This window comes from Gadus chalcogrammus, chromosome 14 (genome assembly GCF_026213295.1).
Source record: "Gadus chalcogrammus isolate NIFS_2021 chromosome 14, NIFS_Gcha_1.0, whole genome shotgun sequence".
Classification (NCBI taxonomy): domain Eukaryota; kingdom Metazoa; phylum Chordata; class Actinopteri; order Gadiformes; family Gadidae; genus Gadus; species Gadus chalcogrammus.
Genome location: NC_079425.1, coordinates 12,466,520 through 12,487,396, shown reverse-complemented (window position 1 = coordinate 12,487,396; position 20,877 = coordinate 12,466,520). Strand labels below are relative to the sequence as shown.

The 20,877-nt window shown below is 43.5% G+C and overlaps 1 protein-coding gene across 1 annotated transcript in view; it reads right to left on the bottom strand.

The window, feature by feature from the left end:
* LOC130403662 (protocadherin-9-like) overlaps positions 1 to 20,877 on the bottom strand; it is a 134,965-nt gene that overhangs the window by 72,672 nt on the left and 41,416 nt on the right. The window contains 1 exon segment of the mRNA XM_056608080.1: positions 10,500 to 10,601. Coding sequence (XP_056464055.1) covers positions 10,500 to 10,601 — 102 coding nt within the window.

Below are 20,877 nucleotides of genomic sequence, written 5' to 3'. Positions count from 1 at the left end.
TGAAAACTTGACATTAATTTTTTTACAGATTATGTGAGCGATACAAATTCGTCGAAAACAAATATAACGTAAAGAAAGTGCAATGCCCGGTATATTTACTTCTTGTAAACTGTATTGTGAGTAAAGCACAGTCCAGCCACATATATGTTATCAGTGGGAAGTGTATAAATACTGACATACACGCATAAACTTTTTCAATTCAATCTCAATTTTCTAAATGTTTAATTTTAGAGTATTCACATCGACCCATTCACCAATCTCTGAGAGCTCTCTTCTTTGTGGTTGAATCTCCTTTGGCTGCTTTCATTGAAAAAAGCAACAAAAAAAAAAGCCTCTCAGCAATATAGAAACTTATTTTCTTTCCATATTGATTCAGGACCAAAGAGAAAGATGAATGGAATTAAACATGCGGATGCAAAAGCCTTTCTTTCTTCTGCAAAAACCTAGAAATCCTTAGAGGTTGGCACTATTTAACATTTCATATTTTCTTAGTACTTTCTTTGAAATACACAAGAACATTGTATACACACCACTATATTTCAAAATACACATGCATTATATAAACATGTATGTGCGACGTGTGTTTGAAGATGAGCGAGTTGCCAACAGTGTGTTTGAAGGAACAGGTAATGTAGATCCATGTGGGCAGATAGGTCAGCTCAGATGTTACATAACTAGAAGCTTCTTTCTGGGAAAAGGACAGAGAGATCAAGGCTCTCTCTCTCGTTTCTTCTTATCATGTTATTTGTTTAGCTCCACAACACTGAAAGCAGCCCCATCTGTCAACAAGCCAGTTCCATAGCTTCAAGTTATTATAACCACTGTGTCCGGGCCATTGAAGTGTGTGGACTGCTGTACGGCAGACTTTGAGGTTCTTCTGAACGGCCTCCGCACTGCTTGCCCTGAGGTACTAAGCATTTGTTGTGTTTATGACAGTATCAGCCAGAGGACCGACAACCTTTTGTTGCTTTAAAACTAAACCCAAACTGAAATGGCTAAACTCCTAGGGACGATCTAATGTATCACTCGGCCTGGACATTTTGAGGTAAAAGGGATATATGTTTGGTATAAAAAAAAAGCAACACACATATTAATTGCATCAAGATCGGTTTTTCATGGATCTGTGAATAAATCTGTTTAACCCATCACATCAGCTATCTTTCTCATAGTCACCATGGTCATTGTACAGTTTTAGGACATGCAGAGGTGCTTAAATGCCTTTTTACTTTTCTCAACATCCATCCATCAATTCTCAGATAATTATGTTACATTTATGTTACATGTATTAATCATTAATCGCGATAGCATTCAGATTTTCAAGCCAATATTTACTTGCACTGCTGTATTTGAATAACGGTTGCTTTGGACAACACAATGGTGTAAAGTTGTCTGCAACAGTTTCACACTGGATACCAGCTATCCAAAAGGGTGAAAGCCTACTATTAGTAATGAACAGGAAAACAACCTCAAAATCAAGTCTCTCCAAAACATGGATAAATTAGAGAACTCATACCCACTTATCATAATCCCCCTCATCGGCAAACTGCCATTCAGTATACTATTTTACACTTGAATTAAAAAGTAGAACTCCGTAATAATCCTCTCAATACATAAGATAATTTGGTAAAAGGATGGAGCACGAGCGCGTCTTCACTAATGGCTGAGAGGTGAATCCATATGTCTTTTTCATTTCGTTTGCTATTTCAAATCATTCAGTCTGATATCAAAGGGCCTTTAGGGTTAGGGTTAATATTGGAGTTAGAGTGAACGATAGTGTGATTATTTTAGGGTACGCATTAAGGTTACCAGATTAAAGAGGAAAAGCAAGGTATAACTTCCTGCTGAGACAGGAAGTCAGTCATGTTCCTCCAAGAGGAACAACAGAAATGGTGACGTCTTGCTCCACTGCCTCCCTCCACTTGGCAATTAATTCAAACAGTTTATTTCCCAAGATGCACAGCAGGCGGCTGAGCGACAGCAAGGCTTGGGGAGGGGGGGGGGGAGAGGGGTAAGCAACTCGGGGGGGGGGGGGGGGGGGGGGCAATGAAAACAAATGCGATGGAAGCCAATCAGATGAATCAGGACCAGATTAAGCAATCAGTTATAAAGACAATGTTAAAGTGCAGGGAGATATTGTTGTTTGAAGTTTGTTTGATTTTCAAGACAAGTGTTCATCACTTCTAAATGTGAGTGGGATGTGGCAGTGGATTGGGCATTCCATCCTAATTTCGCCTTACCTGCGATTGCAGGATAGAGGGTGAAAGGAACGGAGATAGTTCTGCATTATTAGGAGCTAAAACATAGAAACACATTGAGCACTGAGAAGAAACTAAGGAAAATTACATCAAAGATGCAGAAGCTGCTACAAGGACAGGTTATATTTTATTTTAGTGCCCAACTTTACTAATTGATCCAAAAGTTATAACCACAAAACAATACTCTTCGAAACTATGTATGTCTACTTGTAGTTTCACAAGGCCATTGTGTGGGAACCCTAAAAAATGTGTTTGTTTTGCCCAATCTTCTAAATGCATTGTGTATTCTGGTCATTTGATTGTGATAACAAACTGTTGCCCTGCGCGTTTTAAAAACACCACGTCTACGCTGGAAAATGGGGTTGAACGGGCAGATTTCCCAGCGGACGACTCACATGATCCGACTCTGCCTTCCGTAGCTCCAATTAACGGCTCTGCTTCCAATTAGTGAAATCTACTCTCCGCTGGCAGCACCCCATGGGGCCTCGTGTGTGTGTAAAGTAGTGCTCCAGCTGAAAGAAATTAACAAAATACCAGAAAATAAACCTTGCTTGGTAGTAATTGGGTCGTGAGGTTAAAAGTCTCGGCGCTATACATTGTAGGTCCTTCCAAGAAGAGAAGCGAGCACAACACACCCGGTTGGGTGTCGACACGCACAGGAAAGACCTTGAATGGTGATGTTTCTATTTAGTCATGTATTGATTTACTTCAAAGCAAATTCAGCTATGCCATTAGGGAACAGGTAGGGGTTAGGAGATCTGGCTCCCTAGGATGCCTACAGTTGGTTAGGGATTAGTAATCGAAACCCTGAACCGTTCAGCCGTCAAACACTGTAACCGCTAGACTATCTTAACACCAAACTGCCTAATCTTTAATGCAAATAGACAAACACCAGACCAGAGACATCCGGGCATCTCTCCCTGTTTCTCACTTTTGGTAACATGTCTGTCGGAAACTCTCAAAAAAAGGAAACGGTTGGGATCGGAGTGAGCCTCTCTCTCTCTCTCTCTCTCTCTCTCTCTCTCTCTCTCTCTCTCTCTCTCTCTCTCTCTCTCTCTCTCTCTCTCTCTCTCTCTCTCTCTCTCTCTCTCTCTCTCTCTCTCTCTCTCTCTCTCTCTCTCTCTCTCTCTCTCTCTCTCTCTCTCTCTCTCTCTCTCTCTCTCTCTCTCTCTCTCTCTCTCTCTCTCTCTCTCTCTCTCTCTCTCTCTCTCTCTCTCTCGTTGTAATGATGTCTGTGGTGAAATGGCACAAAAATCGATTGAAGGTGTGCAGACAGATGTCAGCCTTCCCCCTGGCCTGTTTATTAGAGAGCTGGGATAACAAACAACATGATATGTTCCGTCTTTAATAACCTCTCAAACCCACAAGATAACAACAGGCATCACTCACAAGACTCTTTGATTCAATTAAAAACTTTTGGTGGGAACATTCGGCATGGAGAAGGGGAGTCTTTATTGCAAGATTACAGACCGAGTTATCAATTATCTTTTTATCATTTGGTTTAGTATGTTTGTTAATTAAGATTTTAAGGCTTTGTTTGTCATTTGTAACATGCATTTTATTCTTTATTTATTAGAACATGCTAGATCAGGGGTCGGCAACCCTAGGCACGCGTGCCACGACTGGCACGGGGCAGCATAATCATTGGCACACTCAAAAAAAAAAAAAAAAATATATATATATATTTCTTTTTTTTCTTTTTATTATTATTAAAAAAATAACAGCACAATGCGGCAGCATAATCATTACTACTGATTTTTTTTGCACTTTATCCTGTTTTGGGCATCTCCTCCCAGTGCAAATATGTTTCAATTAGTTGGAGAAAGCAGTGTTCTGAAATGGGATCAATTAATAGTGGCCTGTATGCATCGTGACCTGTATGCATCGCCTTCACATGGTTTTGCATAGCTGTACATGTCTTAAAGATATTGATGTGGATGGTTTCAACATTCTCATATATTCTCATGTATTACATTTCTCACAGTTCAAATATGTTTTTGGATGAGTTTCTGAAAATGGTGTTTTAAGATGGGACATATGTAATTATAATTTGTAAGCCCATGTTGCAAATATAACAACCAAAAAAACATTTAAAATGTTGATGCATGATTGTGGGCTATATGAAAATAGTACAATTCCATGTCTTCTGGAAATGTTTTTCATAATTCAGCTTCATTTCTTATATTGTTGCTTAAGGCACATTCAACGAGAAAATTTCAAACTGGCACTGCATGTTGAAAAGGACCCCTGTGCTAGATGACAGTAATCTGCTGCATAAAATATTTTATTCAAATATTTACGTTTACATTATATTGGCTTTCTTGCTAATCCTGTTTGTGACTCAGGACAGTGGTAAATGTTTTCTGTTGTTCCTTTTTAAAATACCATTATTTTCAGAATTGCTTACCCTGATGGAAACTATGATGACCCGATTTCTTGATGCATTTTATTGCCTCGTCAAGAAGACAATGTGACACATGACACTGGAAGTGATTCATACAAAAACACACCAGACTAATCTCTGTGACCTGTTTTGGTACAATTATTATTTAACACTATCACACACTGTCATTTTTTTCCACCCTGTTAAAAAACAAGACACCAAAACGGTCCCTTTAAAAGGGAATTCTTAAAAAATATATATATATTTTGCAGTTAATGTTTCCTTTAAACTTTAAATGAGCAAATTTCATGTCAACTCATACTCTCTACCCTGAACAAACAAAATAAATTACAAACATTTTCCTTAACCATGCCATCATGTAAGTCTTGACAACGTTTTTTCTAGCCCAGGCATGGTTCCAGCTGAAGTGTTTCTAGATCAGACGTTGTTCTAGCTGAAATGTTTCTAGACTAAGGCCACGTCCACACAGAGCCGATTTTTTGGTCTTGTGCGTTTCGGCCGACCGTCCAGACGGAGCCGGCGAATCCGGGTTCCGAAACCGCACATTTCTGAAACCATGTCCGAGGGTGTTTTCAAGTCTATCCTGACCTATGTGGTTTCGTGTAAGGATTCGTGTGGACACCTGAAACGCAAACAATGACGTCATTAGCCCCCCACCAGCTGGGCGACGTCAGAGTTGCGTTGAATTTTTTATAACTTTTTTTATTCCCATTATTTTTGTAGCTTTAAATACAGCCCCTTGATAAATGCAATTACTAACTGTACATTAAAAAGTATTTCTGCTCAAATTAAAAGGTTGAATATCCTCGTGACTGAATGTTTGTATACAACGCGCAGGCTGTATGCGCGCAGGCTTGATGCGCTCCACTTCTTTCTGTGGAGAACCAGCCCTTGAATATTTACTACAGCATTTCTACAGCTCGATGCGGTTTCGCATTGAATCCTTCTTTACGGAGATATTCCTGAACCGCATAAAATGAAACCGGATTGTTTTCGCCCGTGTGGACGGGGCCAGAGTATTGTTCTAGTTAATGGTTTCAGGAACAGGCGTGATTCAGGCTGAAGTGTTTCTAGACCAGGCGTGATTCAAGCTGAGGCATTTCTAGACCAGACAGAAATTTAGCTGAAGTGTTTCTGAATCAGGCAGGATTGTAGCTGAAGTCTTTTTAGACAAGCTGTGATTCAAGCAGAAGTGTTTCTGGACTAGGTGTTGCTCTAGCTAAAGTGTTGCCAGGCACACTTCTCTACCGTCATTGATGAGTACAGAAACGACTCTCTTTTTCTCTCAACTTCACCCGCAGCCTTTAAAACACCCGAAGACATGCTCTTCAAGGGTGACGATGACAAAAGGCTGACCTTTTTGTCAAATCAATCTTCCAGCGTCTGGCAGGCGACCGGTTTGTTTAGTCGTTTAAATCCCCTGTGCGAAGGCAGCTGCTCGCCACTGAAGATGCGTGGAGCCATTAAGTGCGTCCTCTGCAGGAGAACTTTACTAAATAGATTGGCAGCGACACAAGAGGACAGCTATTCTGAGACAGAGGTGGCCAATCATTAGGAGACCAATTAATATCTGCCCTCTCCGTCCTTCTGTCTACCTGGCACGCTGCCTGAGCTTCGCTCCGATTGGAGCCCTGATGCGCTCACACACACCCACAAACACACACGCACACGCAGGTAGACACACAAATAACGACATGCACAGAGAATCTGAAAAACACATTGCACCAATAACACCACAGTATATATATATATATACATATATATATACATACATAGAGATCTTTATAGTATATATAGAGATTTAAATCACTAATTTGAGCTTTAATCATATGCACGTACACACACACACACACACACACACACACACACACACACACACACACACACACACACACACACACACACACACACACACACACACACACACACACACACACACACACACACACACACACACAGCGCCATGTCGGTAGCATAGCTGTGTGTCATAACAAGCCGGCCCACTCAGTAGCATTGTTCAGAGGGAAGGGTGACTGACGAGCACGAGACTAAGGCAGGTCTTGGCAAGCTTCTCTCCACTTGCAGACAATATTCCAGCCCATCCATCTCTGCTGGGGTAATGGAGTGCCCTTGCCTCTGCACGCCCGCAGGAGTGAGCAGTTATCGCAGGCTGGCAGCTCTGTTGTTAATAAAACACCGTTTGGAGAGATGCAGGGGAAACACAGTGGAGGGACGGAGAGAAAGGAGGAGGGGGGAGGGGGGGGGGGGTTTGGAGAGGAGGGCGGGCAGAAGCACGCCATGCTGAGGTGATCAGGAGACGTTTCACCTCAGCTTCGGTTCCTGTGAAGTTAAATTTAGCCTCACCCGATCCCTCGGAAAGGAGGGGAGAAAGACGAGAGGAGGGAGAACAGTAGGAGGAGAGAGGAGAGGAGTGTAGAAGAGAGAATAGGAGGGGAAGATGAGAGGTGAAGAAACGGCAGGAGAAACAGATGAGAAGACGGGAGAAGAGCAGCGACAGAGAGGAGGTAGGAGAGGTGAAGGGAGGTGATGTGAGGTGAGGAGATGAGAGAAGATACGAGGAGAGAGAGGGGGCGAGGAGGGAGGAGAAGGGGCATGGGGGAGAGGAATCGGAGGGTAGGAAGGGAGAATGAAGGGGAGAGTAGCCTTGGAGGGAGGAGAGGAGGGGAGGAGAGGAATTGGAGTGGAGTGGCAAAGCAGCAGAGGGCTGTCTGATGGCAGAAGTGACCTTGAGGGTGCAGACTTAAGTAAAGAGTCAAATGATCACTGTGTCACACAGATCACCGCCCCGCTACCTCAGAAACTACCAGAGAACCGCTTCATACTGCTCCATAGGGTCCATTCGACAGATTTATTCATCTCAGAAACTACCAAAGAACTGCTCCATACTGCTCCGTAGTATCCATTTGACAGATTTATTCATCTCAGAAACTACCCGTGAACTTCTTCGTACTGTGCCGTAGTGCCCATTCGACAGATTTATTCATCAACCACCCTACCTCAGATACTACAAGAGAACACCGCCTCCTACAGTTCCATTCTTCCCATATGACGGATATTCTTCCAGATAAAACATACGGTACATCTGGGTGTCAGAGCAGAAGGTGCACGACAGCAATTCAAAAAATAACAATTCTAATTAAGAATACAACTCCTAAAAAAGTATACAGAAATGTCTAAATAAACAACAAGGGGAGTACAAATGTAGATTTGTACTACTCTACACAAATAAATGTTAACAGACGGTTGAGATAGACCTTATTAGTTTATGCTACACTATTGCATTATTGACCATTATAGATACATTTATTTATTTGTTCTTGTATTTTCCTTCATTTTTTTGCCATGCAAATTGGCATGTTTGTAATAATCTACCATCGTAGACTCATGGCATTGATCTCATCGGACCGAAGAGTTCAACTGATCAATAGCAGATCAATATTAAATAATACAACCATCACCGTTATCCATCACACCCGAAACACAACCCTCTCTAAACTACCTCAGGAAGCCGACAACAATGTTCCAACCGGGTGCTTCACCTTCTCCAGGCTCAAACTAACGCCAAACTGTCTACAGTCAAAGTCGAATTATACATCACAGTGTATACAAATAAGGTGTGACTCCCTTTCTCCGGGAGCGCTCGACGTGTGTGAATGGCCTGACCGTGCGGCGCAGGAGGCAGCAGGAGGGAGTTGGAGCGAATGAAAGGCATTCAAGTAGCTCTGAGTAAACAGTGAGTGCTCCAGAGGTCCAGGGATGCTTGCTTTCTACTTGAAAGACATGTTGAGGAGTTGTGTAGCTATCAGTGGAGCATTAGCACTGCTCTAACACAACCATAAAACAACACGGCCTAGCGTCGCTTTAAATTACTTTCTTCTGTCTGCGTCTGCCTCGGGCCCCGACAACAGTCTGTCACAAATTAGAAAGTGAACATCAACAATAGAAGGCGCGATACGCCGGGTAAAACAGAACCTTGTGCAACATGCAATTTCCTTTCATACTGGAGAGAATATCAGAGAACGGCTTTTATTATGAATTAAGAGTCGCCAGGGGATGGTCTTCTACTTTATGATTTAACTTCAAAGATACACTTTTCTCTCCTGAAGAAATGTCATGCAATTATGGAACAGTTATGGACTTGGTTGAAGCTGGGGTTGGTTCTGGAGCTCAATCATGGATGTGGTGCTGGTGGTATTGATGGAAGTGGTGCTGGTGTTTTTAATGACGGTTGGTGTTCAGGATGATGGTGATGTGGTTTTGTTATGATTATGTTTCAGCAGTGGTGTTGGCTTGGTTATTGTATTGGTGTATTTGTAGTGGTGGTGATGTTCTCCCATTTCAACCCTCTCTCACACACTCCAGAATGACACTGGGAACCCGATAGATCTGCTTGTCAGAAGTGTGTGTGTGTGTGTGTGTGTGTGTGTGTGTGTGTGTGTGTGTGTGTGTGTGTGTGTGTGTGTGTGTGTGTGTGTGTGTGTGTGCGTGTGTTTGTGTCTGTGTGTGTTTGTGTGTGTGCGCGGGTGTATGTGACCATGCATGCGTGTGTGTGTGTGTGTCTGATGCCGCTGTGAATTCAGTTCATTAAATCATCTCCCGTCCAAATATTGACTTTATTAACTCAAGATAAGATGAAGGTTATCTTGCTCTGTATATCATATCACTTGGAGGTCACACACACACACAGACACACACACACAAACACAAACACAGATGCTTGTGTACACACACGCCCACACACACAGATGCTTGTGCACGCCCACACACACATTACTCACAAACAAATGATCTTATTACTGCCTTCCTCTACAATGTGGAATCAAAGCACATGGCATAATTACATCCATTCTTTCATACATAAATTTATATGTACATACGTACACCTCACCTATACACACACACACACACACACACGTGCACATGCACACATACCCACACCCCCACATACACACACCCTCCTTATGCTCGGGACTAGCGTGTGGACATAAGCACTGATTTCTCCAGGAAGCCTCTCCATGCTCATTTTGTTGATTCCAATATTTGCAGTGAAGAGAAGAACAAACAACATCATTAAGAAGCTCCAGAGTGTCGACACAGCAGCCAGAGCGTCTCCCTGTAGACGACCCAGCGCTCCGCTCCAGGTAATGAGACAAATACGTATTATCCCCTTAAAACGCCACCGTGTTACGGCTCCGTGCGCCGCTCTAACTGGCAGCGTGCAACAGGACAGACCGGACAGGGGCAGGTGGTGTGCAGCAACGGAAGGTAGACTAAGGACATACCCAGGAGATAGCTGGTGGGATGTGTTTCTGGGGTTCGGATGGGAGTGAATCAGGGTAGGAAATGCACTACTTTAACAAGGGCTTTTTTTGCCCCACTAGTCATTTCAGGGCATTTTGGATCATTTCCGGGGCAAATTTAGTCAATTATGGAAAATATTGGTTCTGTTCGCATGATTGAATGATTCTTATGAAAAGAATTATCTGTTCCCACTTTTCAAGAACAGAGTCAAATACCAAGTTACTGCTTTAATTTGCATGACATTTAAATGCCTGCGTCATACAAATTTCAACGGCAATTATCTTACTTTATTATACGTTTATTTCTGACTTAAGTGGATTTCACACCTGCCTCTTCTAAAGACTGCAGTAAAAGAGTGGAAAACAATAATCTGGAACCCAGTTTGACACGTACAGCAGATTGGCTGGCTGTTAATTAGAGAGGTGGTGATAGCAGATGCTGATTGGCCAGCAGCAATCAAAGAGATGGCAGGTGAAGGATGAGGTTTGTGGGAGGTGGAGGACTATAGGGGTACTCACTAAAGGGGTGCAGGGGGTCCAGTACTCGGGGTTCAGCTCAGCTCTCGGGCGGAGGTCCAGATATTCAGGGTTGAGTTCGGTTCGTGCGCGAGTTAATGTTCCCTTGGGGGAAGATCGGAGAAATGGGATTAGAATCACTGTTGCCAGGCTGAGAGTTGTGCAATCATGTTCTTAATTTGGTGCCTTAGGTTTGTGCATTTTAAACGAGAAAACAAATAAACAAATCATCTGCTGTCAAATCCATCACCTATGACAGTACCATTACAAATACCTTCTTAATGACTGAGCCTGTTTGAAACCACACTGTAATTAGATGCTTGATGACATGATTTTCAATTAACAATATCATTTCCAAAAGTCCAAATGTTAAATCAAACTCCAACTTAAATCCAGCTTTAGAACAATCCATGCATTTTAGCAACACTGCTGATTTATATGACAGGAAATGTAGTCACTAAGACACTTTTTCAATAATTTAGCATATAATAATGTTAATAATGTCTACCTCGATTTTCCTAAATGTATTTGTTTGAATTCACATTAACATTAATACTGCAAAAAACCAACATCATCATATTTGTATTTTTTACACTTTTAAATATTCTGTTTAATTTAGATGATATTCTATACCGTCCATTCCTTTCTGCTGTGATACCCAGATTTCCTGTCTGGGATTAATAAAGTAATGCAATCTTATTTAATCTTGATTCAAACATAAGGACAGGAAAATAACAAAGAGCATTCATTAGAACGTAGGACATGAATGAGGTTGATGAGGCTACAGCTAGTCTTGGCTGAAAGACGTCATCCTCCCTGATGATGCTTCAAATAGCTGTGAGGGGAATGAGTCGACTACACATGGAGCAGAAACCACAAAACCCTTTTCACCATGACCAGGATAATAGCATTGAGAGAGAGGGGAGCGAATGATAGAGAGAGCTAGTGAAATAGATGGAGATAGATGGAGAGAATGATAGGCACTGAGATGGAGACGGAGAAGACATAATGATAGAGGGAGGGTAAGAAAGAATAACAGAGAGAGAGAGAGAGATAGTGAAAGAGAAAGAGAGAAGAAGAAACCAACACAACGAGAGGGATAAAGTGTAGACAAGAGTATGTGGGTGAATGAGAGAGAGAGAGAGAGAGAGAGAGAGAGAGAGAGAGAGAGAGAGAGAGAGAGAGAGATGATAGAGTGAGGGAAGGAGAGAAGGGAGGGAGAGGGACTGTGAGAGGTTATTGGGCTGGTGACATCGTGAAGCACATGATGTTCTTATCGGAGAAGACCACACTGTTTTCAGGAGACGTTTCATCTCTGAGTCGACGCCTCGTGACTATTTTGATTCCTCATTCATTCCCCTAAATTACCCCAGAGCTGCTCCGTGTTCTGCTGTTCTGTTCTGGTCTGTTTTCTGCTCACAAACACTATCTTGCACATCCACACCAACGTGTTTGCACACACATGCACACAACACACACACGCACGCACGCACACACAAACACACACACACATACACACACGTTAATAATTCAATAATTGTTGCCATCATTCATCCTTCCAGAATATTAATGTCATCGGCAGTGATTGAATGCTGTGCTGAGATTGGTCGACTTGCACTTGAACACACTCCTCTGGCTTGACAATTAACAACCCAACTCCAGCCACTCGATAAGACTTCAATTCTTAGATGAGGATGAGTATGAATGTGTCAGATGTCAAAACCAGTTCCTTTGAGATTGCATAGTCAAATTCAACATGAATGTAGATATTGTATGTGTTTCTTAGTATATATATTCTTCTTAACAATGTATACATTATCTATTTATTCCCACACGCCCTTGGTGAGGTGCAATAAAATGACACAAATCCCAAAATGCATTGCAGATCCTAAGCCAGAAATGTGTAACTCCTTTCAGTTGAATATCTTCTAGTTGCCATGGTAGTTAATAAGATATGTCCAGATCAAAGAGTAGTATGGCATCATCGAGGAGAGTAACACCAAAGCAGACCATGCAACACATTTATTCATAGTGTGTGTGCGTGTGTGTGTGTGTGTGTGTGTGTGTGTGTGTGTGTGTGTGTGTGTGTGTGTGTGTGTGTGTTCTATTTTAACATATTTTAGAAAGGTGTTATTTCAAACCTATTTCAAACACCATATGATGTTAACATAGAGGTCTTATCCTAGAAGAGCATTAAAAGTATGTAAACATAACGAAGATACTACCAAAGGACACAATGAATAATTTTGACTGATCAGCTGAACAGTAAGGTAAACAAACCACCACCATGCTGCCACTTCCTTATAACCTCTGCCCTTCCAGACTAAGGTATAACAGCTTACCATGTCAACGACTGTGTGCGTGTGTTTTTGTTTTTTGTGCGTCTGTCTAAGTGTGCCTTTATGTGTGTGTTTATGTGTGTTTGCATGTACATGCATGAGTCTTGCATTAGTCATAAAATGTCAGGCTTCAATTTGCATTTTAATGATGCAATCCATGGAAAGCATTCATCGCCTTATCCTCAGTCGTTTGGAAATGAACCTTAAAGTCTAGTCTAGTAATGCATATATTGGACTCAGAAACAGGTCACAGTCACCACTGTGGTTGGATAGGTTATGAATCAATAATCATCTGCTTCATTGGATAATAGGTGTCCAGAATGTTCTGTCCTAACCTTTACTTAACAGATTCAACAGTTTCATGTTCCTCTTCTGTATATTAGAAACACCCTGCCCTTTTCTAGTGTTCAACCACTGCTCATTCCATTTTACTATTATCATTACTATTATTATGTCTATGTGTGTGTCAATTTTTTTATTACTGTCATCATTACTTTTATTACTATTAATGTTATTATTATGTACGAAAGCTTTCATTTCATCTTATTAGTAGTTGAGTGCTGCTCAACTATTGTTCTTCTTAAAGGTCCCATTGCATGCTACTTAATGGATGCTTATATATTGGTGTTAGTGGGCCCTTAATGCAGTATTTGAAGACGTTCAAGAATTCAGCCTTTGTGCAGAATTACAGCCACTGCGTGCCAGTCCCACAATGAGCTTTCCACAAACGTGCCGTTTTTTAGAGGCGGGTCAAGGTGGAGGGTGTGGGTGTGGCCCTGAGCAGCCTGCGGCCACGGTAGCATGAGCTTGTTTTTACAGTGGATGGATCGCAATTGTCTCCCGCCGGAGCCCCGCTGCCGAGGCACCACTGTCTCGGAAGCGGCCAGCGGGCAGCGCCAAGGTACCACCGCCCCGCGGTGACGGTGCCCCGCGGCGGTGGTGCCTCTCGGTGGTGGTGCCTCGCGGCGGTGGTGCCTCGCGGCGGTGGTGCCTCGCGGCGGTGGTGCCTCGCGGCGGTGGTGCCTCACGGCGGTGGTGCCTCACGGCGGTGGTGCCTCACGGTGGTTCCTCTCGGTGGTGCCTCTCGGTGGTGACTCACGGTGGTGCCTCTCGGTGGTGGTGACTCTCGGTGGTGGTGACTCTCGGTGGTGGTGACTCTCGGTGGTGGTGACTCTCGGTGGTGGTGACGCCTCTCGGTGGTGACGCCTCTCGGTGGTGGTGCCTCTCGGTGGTGACTCTCGGTGGTGACTCTCGGCGGTGGTGACTCTCGGCGGTGGTGACTCTCGGCGGTGGTGACTCTCGGCGGTGGTGACTCTCGGCGGTGGTGACTCTCGGCGGTGGTGACTCTCGGCGGTGGTGACTCTCGGCGGTGGTGACTCTCGGCGGTGGTGACTCTCGGCGGTGGTGACTCTCGGCGGTGGTGACTCTCGGCGGTGGTGACTCTCGGCGGTGGTGACTCTCGGCGGTGGTGACTCTCGGCGGTGGTGACTCTCGGCGGTGGTGACTCTCGGCGGTGGTGACTCTCGGCGGTGGTGACTCTCGGCGGTGGTGACTCTCGGCGGTGGTGACTCGCGGCGGTGGTGCCTCGCGGCGGTGGTGCCTCGCGGCGGTGGTGCCTCGGCAGCGGGCAGCGGGGCTCCGGCGGGAGATTATCGCAGGCAACTATCCCTAGGTTCAATTCTTCAGGGGGCCAAAGCCAAAGTTCCTTTCCCCCAATTCCTTCTCAACCATGGCTGAGATAACCCCCACTACGAGTCTCGTTGTGGAAATACCAGAGACGTCAGAGAACCCGACGTGTTATGCGCCATAACACCAACAGCAGAACGGTTATCCAAATAACAAAGAAGTGCACAACAGTCGTAGCTCATTGTCTCATTGGCGGGCCAAATTCTCTGGGCGGGCAAAACAGAGAAGGGGAGGTAACTTGTGACGACATGTGGGGCAAAATTCGAAATCACAGAGTCTGAGCTTTCATTTTTCATAGGCAGAGCAGGATACCAAGTGCTAGTTTTACACCTAATGCCATTTCTAGCTACTGGGGGACCATAGGCAGGCTAGGGGAACTCATATTAATGTTAGAAAACCTCCTTAAGTGAGATTTTCATGCCAGGGCACCTTTAAGTTTTATTCTTTCTTTCTTTATTCTTCATTATTCTGTACAACCTTTGGGACCAATCTCCTTCGTCAATGTTTCACATAGAGACTCATTCCAATTTTAAAAGGTTCAGATTAGCCTCGAATTGCGGGCTTCTTTTCATTATTTTTTTGTATTTCATGCTTAAAATATTCTACTTTTAAAATACTATTTTTTACAATAGAAGTCAATGGGAGGACGGTGGAGCCGTCTCATCGATTTACGCTGAGGTTAGAGCCCGAGGACGCGCAGGCAGTGTTGCCAGATAAGGCAGTTTTTCTCGCTCAATTTGACTACTTTTTTGCAAGATTGGGTGATTTTCCCCGCCCAATTGGACTAATCTTACAGTACATACAATTTTGGCTGGTTTAAAAAAGAAAATTGGGGGATTATTACAATAATTTCTAAAAACATCAATCATTACCATACCTTTCATAAGGCATATCGTTTGTGCAGCTAGTAACACTAATACTTCAGCTACTACTACTACTTCAGCAACTACTACTACTACTACTACTTCAGCTACTATTACCAGTCCATTACTACTACTACTACTACTACTACAGTTTGTACCACTACTACGACTATCTTCCAGCTTTGACAGTATTACAGTTTAGCTCTCAGCTTTTGTAACAATGTATTTCAGCACTTTGCTTCTTCAGGTAATGTTATTCAGCGACGCGTCAGTCAGTTTTCGACTTCAGCTTCGAGGTGCACTGTGCACTGCAATACATTTGACCTTTCGTATTTTTCCGGAGTGCAAGGCAACACAATTTACCTTTCATATTCTTCAGTTCAATTAATTTTACATTTCTGCAATTTTAGCAATGCTTTGCGCTTTTTATTCAGCTGTCACTTTATTTGTTTCCAACCATTTACGTGTCTTAAATGGTGTTCATGTTTACATTGTTTACTTCATTTCAACTTTCGAACTTTTGTAAAATCCCTTCACTTGATTTAAGCCATTTAACATTTCTTTATGTCTATGTTTCTTTACAAAACATATTTTCAACCTCACTTTGCACTATAGCACTTACCGCATTTTCTGCAGGAAATGCATTTTCTAGTTTATGTATTTTATTCTCTCAAAACTTTGCCACCTTTCCACTCCCATAATGTGTGTGCTACAGATTTCACGTGTCATGTTTGTGGTCTTGCATATAGATTATATCGACCAAAATTGTTTTTGTGCAAATGGTCAACAATCCATAATTTGTGTTGTGTGCTTCATGCAGATATTTTGCTGTGAGCTGAGATCGTAGGGTAGCTGATGATGTCATAGGTCTAGGATGGAGCTAAATAATGCAAGAAACGGAAATATTGGCAAAATAGGTAATCAATTAATTTCTTTGTCTTTCCTGGTCTGCCAACGAAAACAGGATTGACGTATCGCTGAAATGACAAAGAGGTTGGATAGAGCTCTGAGCACGGACACGTTTGAGAGCTGCTGCGCACGTCTGCCTGTGATTGCAGTATAAAACCATCTCAGTCCAGCCTGACCTCATGTGAGGAAGCTCGGAAGTGGAACGTGTTATTTTACTAACCTCCTAGCTCTGATTCCTGGAGCTACTGTTTCCAGGTCCACTTTATGTCGTTTTAAAATAGGTTGTGGACTTTTACCCAGGAGGACCCAACACATCTATAGTCCAGCATACATATCCTATATAGTTTATCTATGTATAGTGTTTATCAAAAACATAAAACAGAGATGATCAAATGAAACAGACAAGGTATGTACACGTGCTACATGTGAACCTCCTAGGATGGCGCAATTTGATTGGTTCGCTATCTCGGGATGTTGGGCAATATCCAATGATTGGGAAGTCAAACTCGGGGTATCGTGACGGTCGTCTCGTCACGCTAATAAAAACAAATAAACTGCTTATAAAAATAAATAAATCCTGGCAATTATTCACCTCTTCTGTGAAAAATTGTTAAGTAAACCACACCAGTATGTGATAGCCAGTAGACTGGAAGGGCCCAATCTGTTAATAAAGAACGTAAACCCATACATTTTTCCCAAGATTTATTACAAGCATGCATATATATACACATATATATATATATATATATATATATATTGAAAAGGGCTCCACTGCGACCCATTTTTAGGTCCTGGATAGGGAGCCTCAACTCCCCAGGGATGGGGTGACCTCGGTTGGTTGTCCAAGTGTGTAGCACCATGGCAGCACAGCGCTATCTTATGACTGACGACTGGAGGTCAGGAGGGAGCAGACACACGCAAGGCTCATTATCACAATTAGTCATTCCATCCCCCTGGTGATTGTTTGTGTTTTCACTAATTAATCGGTTCGTTTATTTACTTGGCCTTTTCGCGGATTGTTGGTTTTGGTGTGCAATGGAACTGCAGGGGAAACTTGAGCCAAACGGAAGCTAAAGTCTAGAGATGGAACACAACTAGGGGAACTATGGCTAAACTGGAGCTAAAGTCTTGCTAAAAGGTAGCCAAACTGTAGCTTAACTGTAGCTGAGCTTTGGATAAAATGTGGCTAAACTCTAGCAAACCTCAACAACTTTTTTTTCTTTTTAACTGGAGATCAACTCTCTCTGCGACACATCTTGGGAACGTATCGGCTCCTCTCAGCAGAATATTTACAGCCTCCCCCATGTACAGTATGGTGAGGTGTTAACTGCACAATTAAAATCAATCCGGCCGTTATCCGCCTCGTGTCTTTGGAAGGAGTCCAGCGCGGGTTAATATACGGCCGCCATAATCGACAGCGGCTGGCGCTGCTGATTCCGTCTCCGCGGCAACGCGCTGACTTATGCCCCGTCGCCAGCGATGTAAATGAGCTCGTAAAATGCCAAAATGCTGTGAGAGAATGGGGGGAACTCCCGCAAGATATCTTAACGCCTGCTCAGCTGAATACTGCTGTCCGTCACGCCTCACTCAAAATAACCACCCATCCATCAACCATCTTACATTCATCACCAATCATCCATCATCCATCATCCATCCACCACCCACACACCAAGGACACCAGCCCGAACAAACCCCATCCACCTTCCTACCGACACACCCTGACCAAACTCCCTATACTGTCCTGCTATTCGCTCACTCCTCAACTTTCTTTGTATCTCAAAGCTCAAATAAAAGTCAATTAAACACCAACGGGAATGACAGGCCAAGAGGAGGAGCTGCTGTGTCCAAGGGGAAGGAGGTTCTCTTTTCTAGGGGAAGTAGGTGAGTTCTAAGGGAAGAGGTGTTGTGTTCTGAGTAGAGGAGAGGTGGTGTCGTTCTAAGGGGAGGAGGTGTGTTCGAGGAGAAGGAGGTGTTGTGCTTAAGGAGGAGGTGGTGGTGGTGGTGGTGGTGGGTTCTATGAGGAGAAGTTGTGTTCTAGGAGGAGGTGGAGGTGTGTTCTAGGAGGAGCAGGTGTGTTCTAGGAGGAGGAGGTGCTATTTTCTTGGAAGCGGAGATGGTGTGTTTTAGGAGGAGGAGATGGAAGGTTCTAGGCGTAGATGGCGATGGGTTCGAGGAGGATGAGGTTGTGTGTTATAGGAGAAGGTGGTTTGTTCTATGAAGGAGGTGATGGTTTGTTTAGGGAGGGGGAGGTGTGTTCGAGGAGGAGGAGGAGGTGTGTTCGAGGAGGAGGAGGAGGTGTGTTCTAGGAGAAGGAGGAGGTGTGTTCTAGGAGAAGGAGGAGGTGTGTTCGAGGAGGAGGAGGAGGTGTGTTCTAGGAAAAGGAGGAGGTGTGTTCTCGGAGGAGGTGGTCTGTTCTAGGGGGATGAGATGTGGTATTTCTAAGAGGTCTTGTGTTCTAGAAAGAAGTGATGTGTTCTGGGAGGACGTGATGGTATCTTTGGGAGTAGGAGTAATGTTCGAGGAGGGGGTGATAGTATGTTTTGGGAGGAGGAGGTATGTTCTAGGAGGAGGTGGTCTGCCCTAGGGGTAGGTGTTGTCTAGGGTAAAAGGAGATATCTGAGAGGAGGAGGTGATGAAAGCCAAGTGTTCATAGCAAAGGGAGAAGAGCGGAGGCTGATAACAGAGCACACAGGGAGCGTCTACTAACTTATTTATATTAAGCTGTTGAGATGGCTGCTTTAGAGAAGCCATGATTATTATCCTTTGATTTGTAAAGCTGCGCTGTGATTGGTCAGGTTCCGGCCTGCCAGCACTCCACTGTATGTTTATGGGTCCCAGTTCTAAGCACATTTCCACACTACTGGGGCTCCCAGCAATCCATATTGACATCCTATTTAGGTAGCAGATGACGATAGGCCGTTTCATGACAAGAATGCGATGGGAATAACAGCACACAGTCGCTGCGGTGCACACACAAATATAAAAGAGTTACAATTACAAGGGAGCACAGAGGTATCCATGATGCTCCTCTGCTTTCACCGAGAACAAAGGAAGGCTGGTTCAATTCTCCCTCCCTCCCTCTCTCCCTTCTTAGTCTGTCGCCCCCCCCCCCCCCTTCTCTACCTTTGTGGATTCAAACACATCCAAAAACACAATCCTCTAACGAACAGCCAGCTGTGTACACATACTGACATCAATTATTTTAGAGATGATGTTTGATATGATAATTAATTACACAAGTGTAGGACAAAAAAGGACAAAAATGAGAATATTTTCATATTCAGAGAAACTCAGAGGGAGAGAGATATAATTGTGCAGCATTTAATTTTTTTTTTAATCTTATTTAACCTTTTGTGCTGTTGCATGTACATTTTTGAATAAAACCATTTGAATTTGAATTTGAAATAGACGACGGAAGACATGCTCAGTCGTTTAAACAGCGCTGCTATGTGACCAAATGGCGAACAAATTAGTTTAAGGTCCAGTGGCAAATAAAAGCCCTGATAAATTATGTGTTGGCGAAAACCGTTAGTTTCCCATGGCCACGAAGACACATTGATCCGCCCTCAGCTCGTCCCGTTCGTTGGCGTCGATAGCGGACCCAGCCCGACCGTTCTCCACCACCACTAATGGCCTTTTAAGAAATCCACTTTGACTCATGGCAGAACCGTAATAAGCAGATTTGACGGGAGTAGTGAGGTAGGCTGCACCCCGCCGTTGATGTATAAGCGATAGGAATCCATTTCATTAACGCCCATCTCAAATTACCTCTGCTCTCAAACGGCGAAATGAGACAGAGGTTATATAGGTCAGCACCCTTGATGAAACATGTTTTAATAGCGACTTCATTAAGGAGACTTTGTACCTGGTCCTGCGCTGTACAGGTCAGGTTGTGAGGTTTTTTTTATTCTTATGAAACAGCCTTTGGCTGCCAAGCGTAACATTTAAGAGCGGGACAAGAAGCCAATAGAAGCAGAGCTTATTGCCGGCCATATACTCTCTAGCTGTCATCCTGTGAGCCGCTCTGCTCTCCAGAGTCTGCTGGGGAACTTTATCACGTCGGGGTCTCGCTTCTCTCTAGGACTCTGAATAACACCTTCCCAACGGACCCCCAGCCCAAGATAACGTTTTCCCTGCAGAGAACTCAAGTCTTTTATATTGGTCACTTTGTCGGCCGCTGTTACGGCTTCATCCGCTCTGTGGACAAGATTACACAATCTATTGTCTCTCTGTCTCTGGAGGAACACGGGACCAGAGACATGACGCAGCTGGAAGGTGGAAGTATTGAGGTGAGGGGTTTGATTCAAAGTGTTGAGTAATGTTCATGGTGATGTGGTTTGGTTTGACTCAAAGTGTTTAGATTTGTCTGTTGATGGGGTTTGATCTGATCCAAAGTGTTGAGTTTATTTGCCGATAATGTCTTCATAAAGAAGAAGGTCTTTTATAATCCCCCCGCTGTGTTTTGATCTCACATTGGATTATGATGTAAACAACCCATATGTTTACTGAGGAGATAAAAAAAATGGCCTGCAGTCATAGACTCTCCTTATGCACAGCCTGCGAAACTGTCTTCTTGAAAACAGT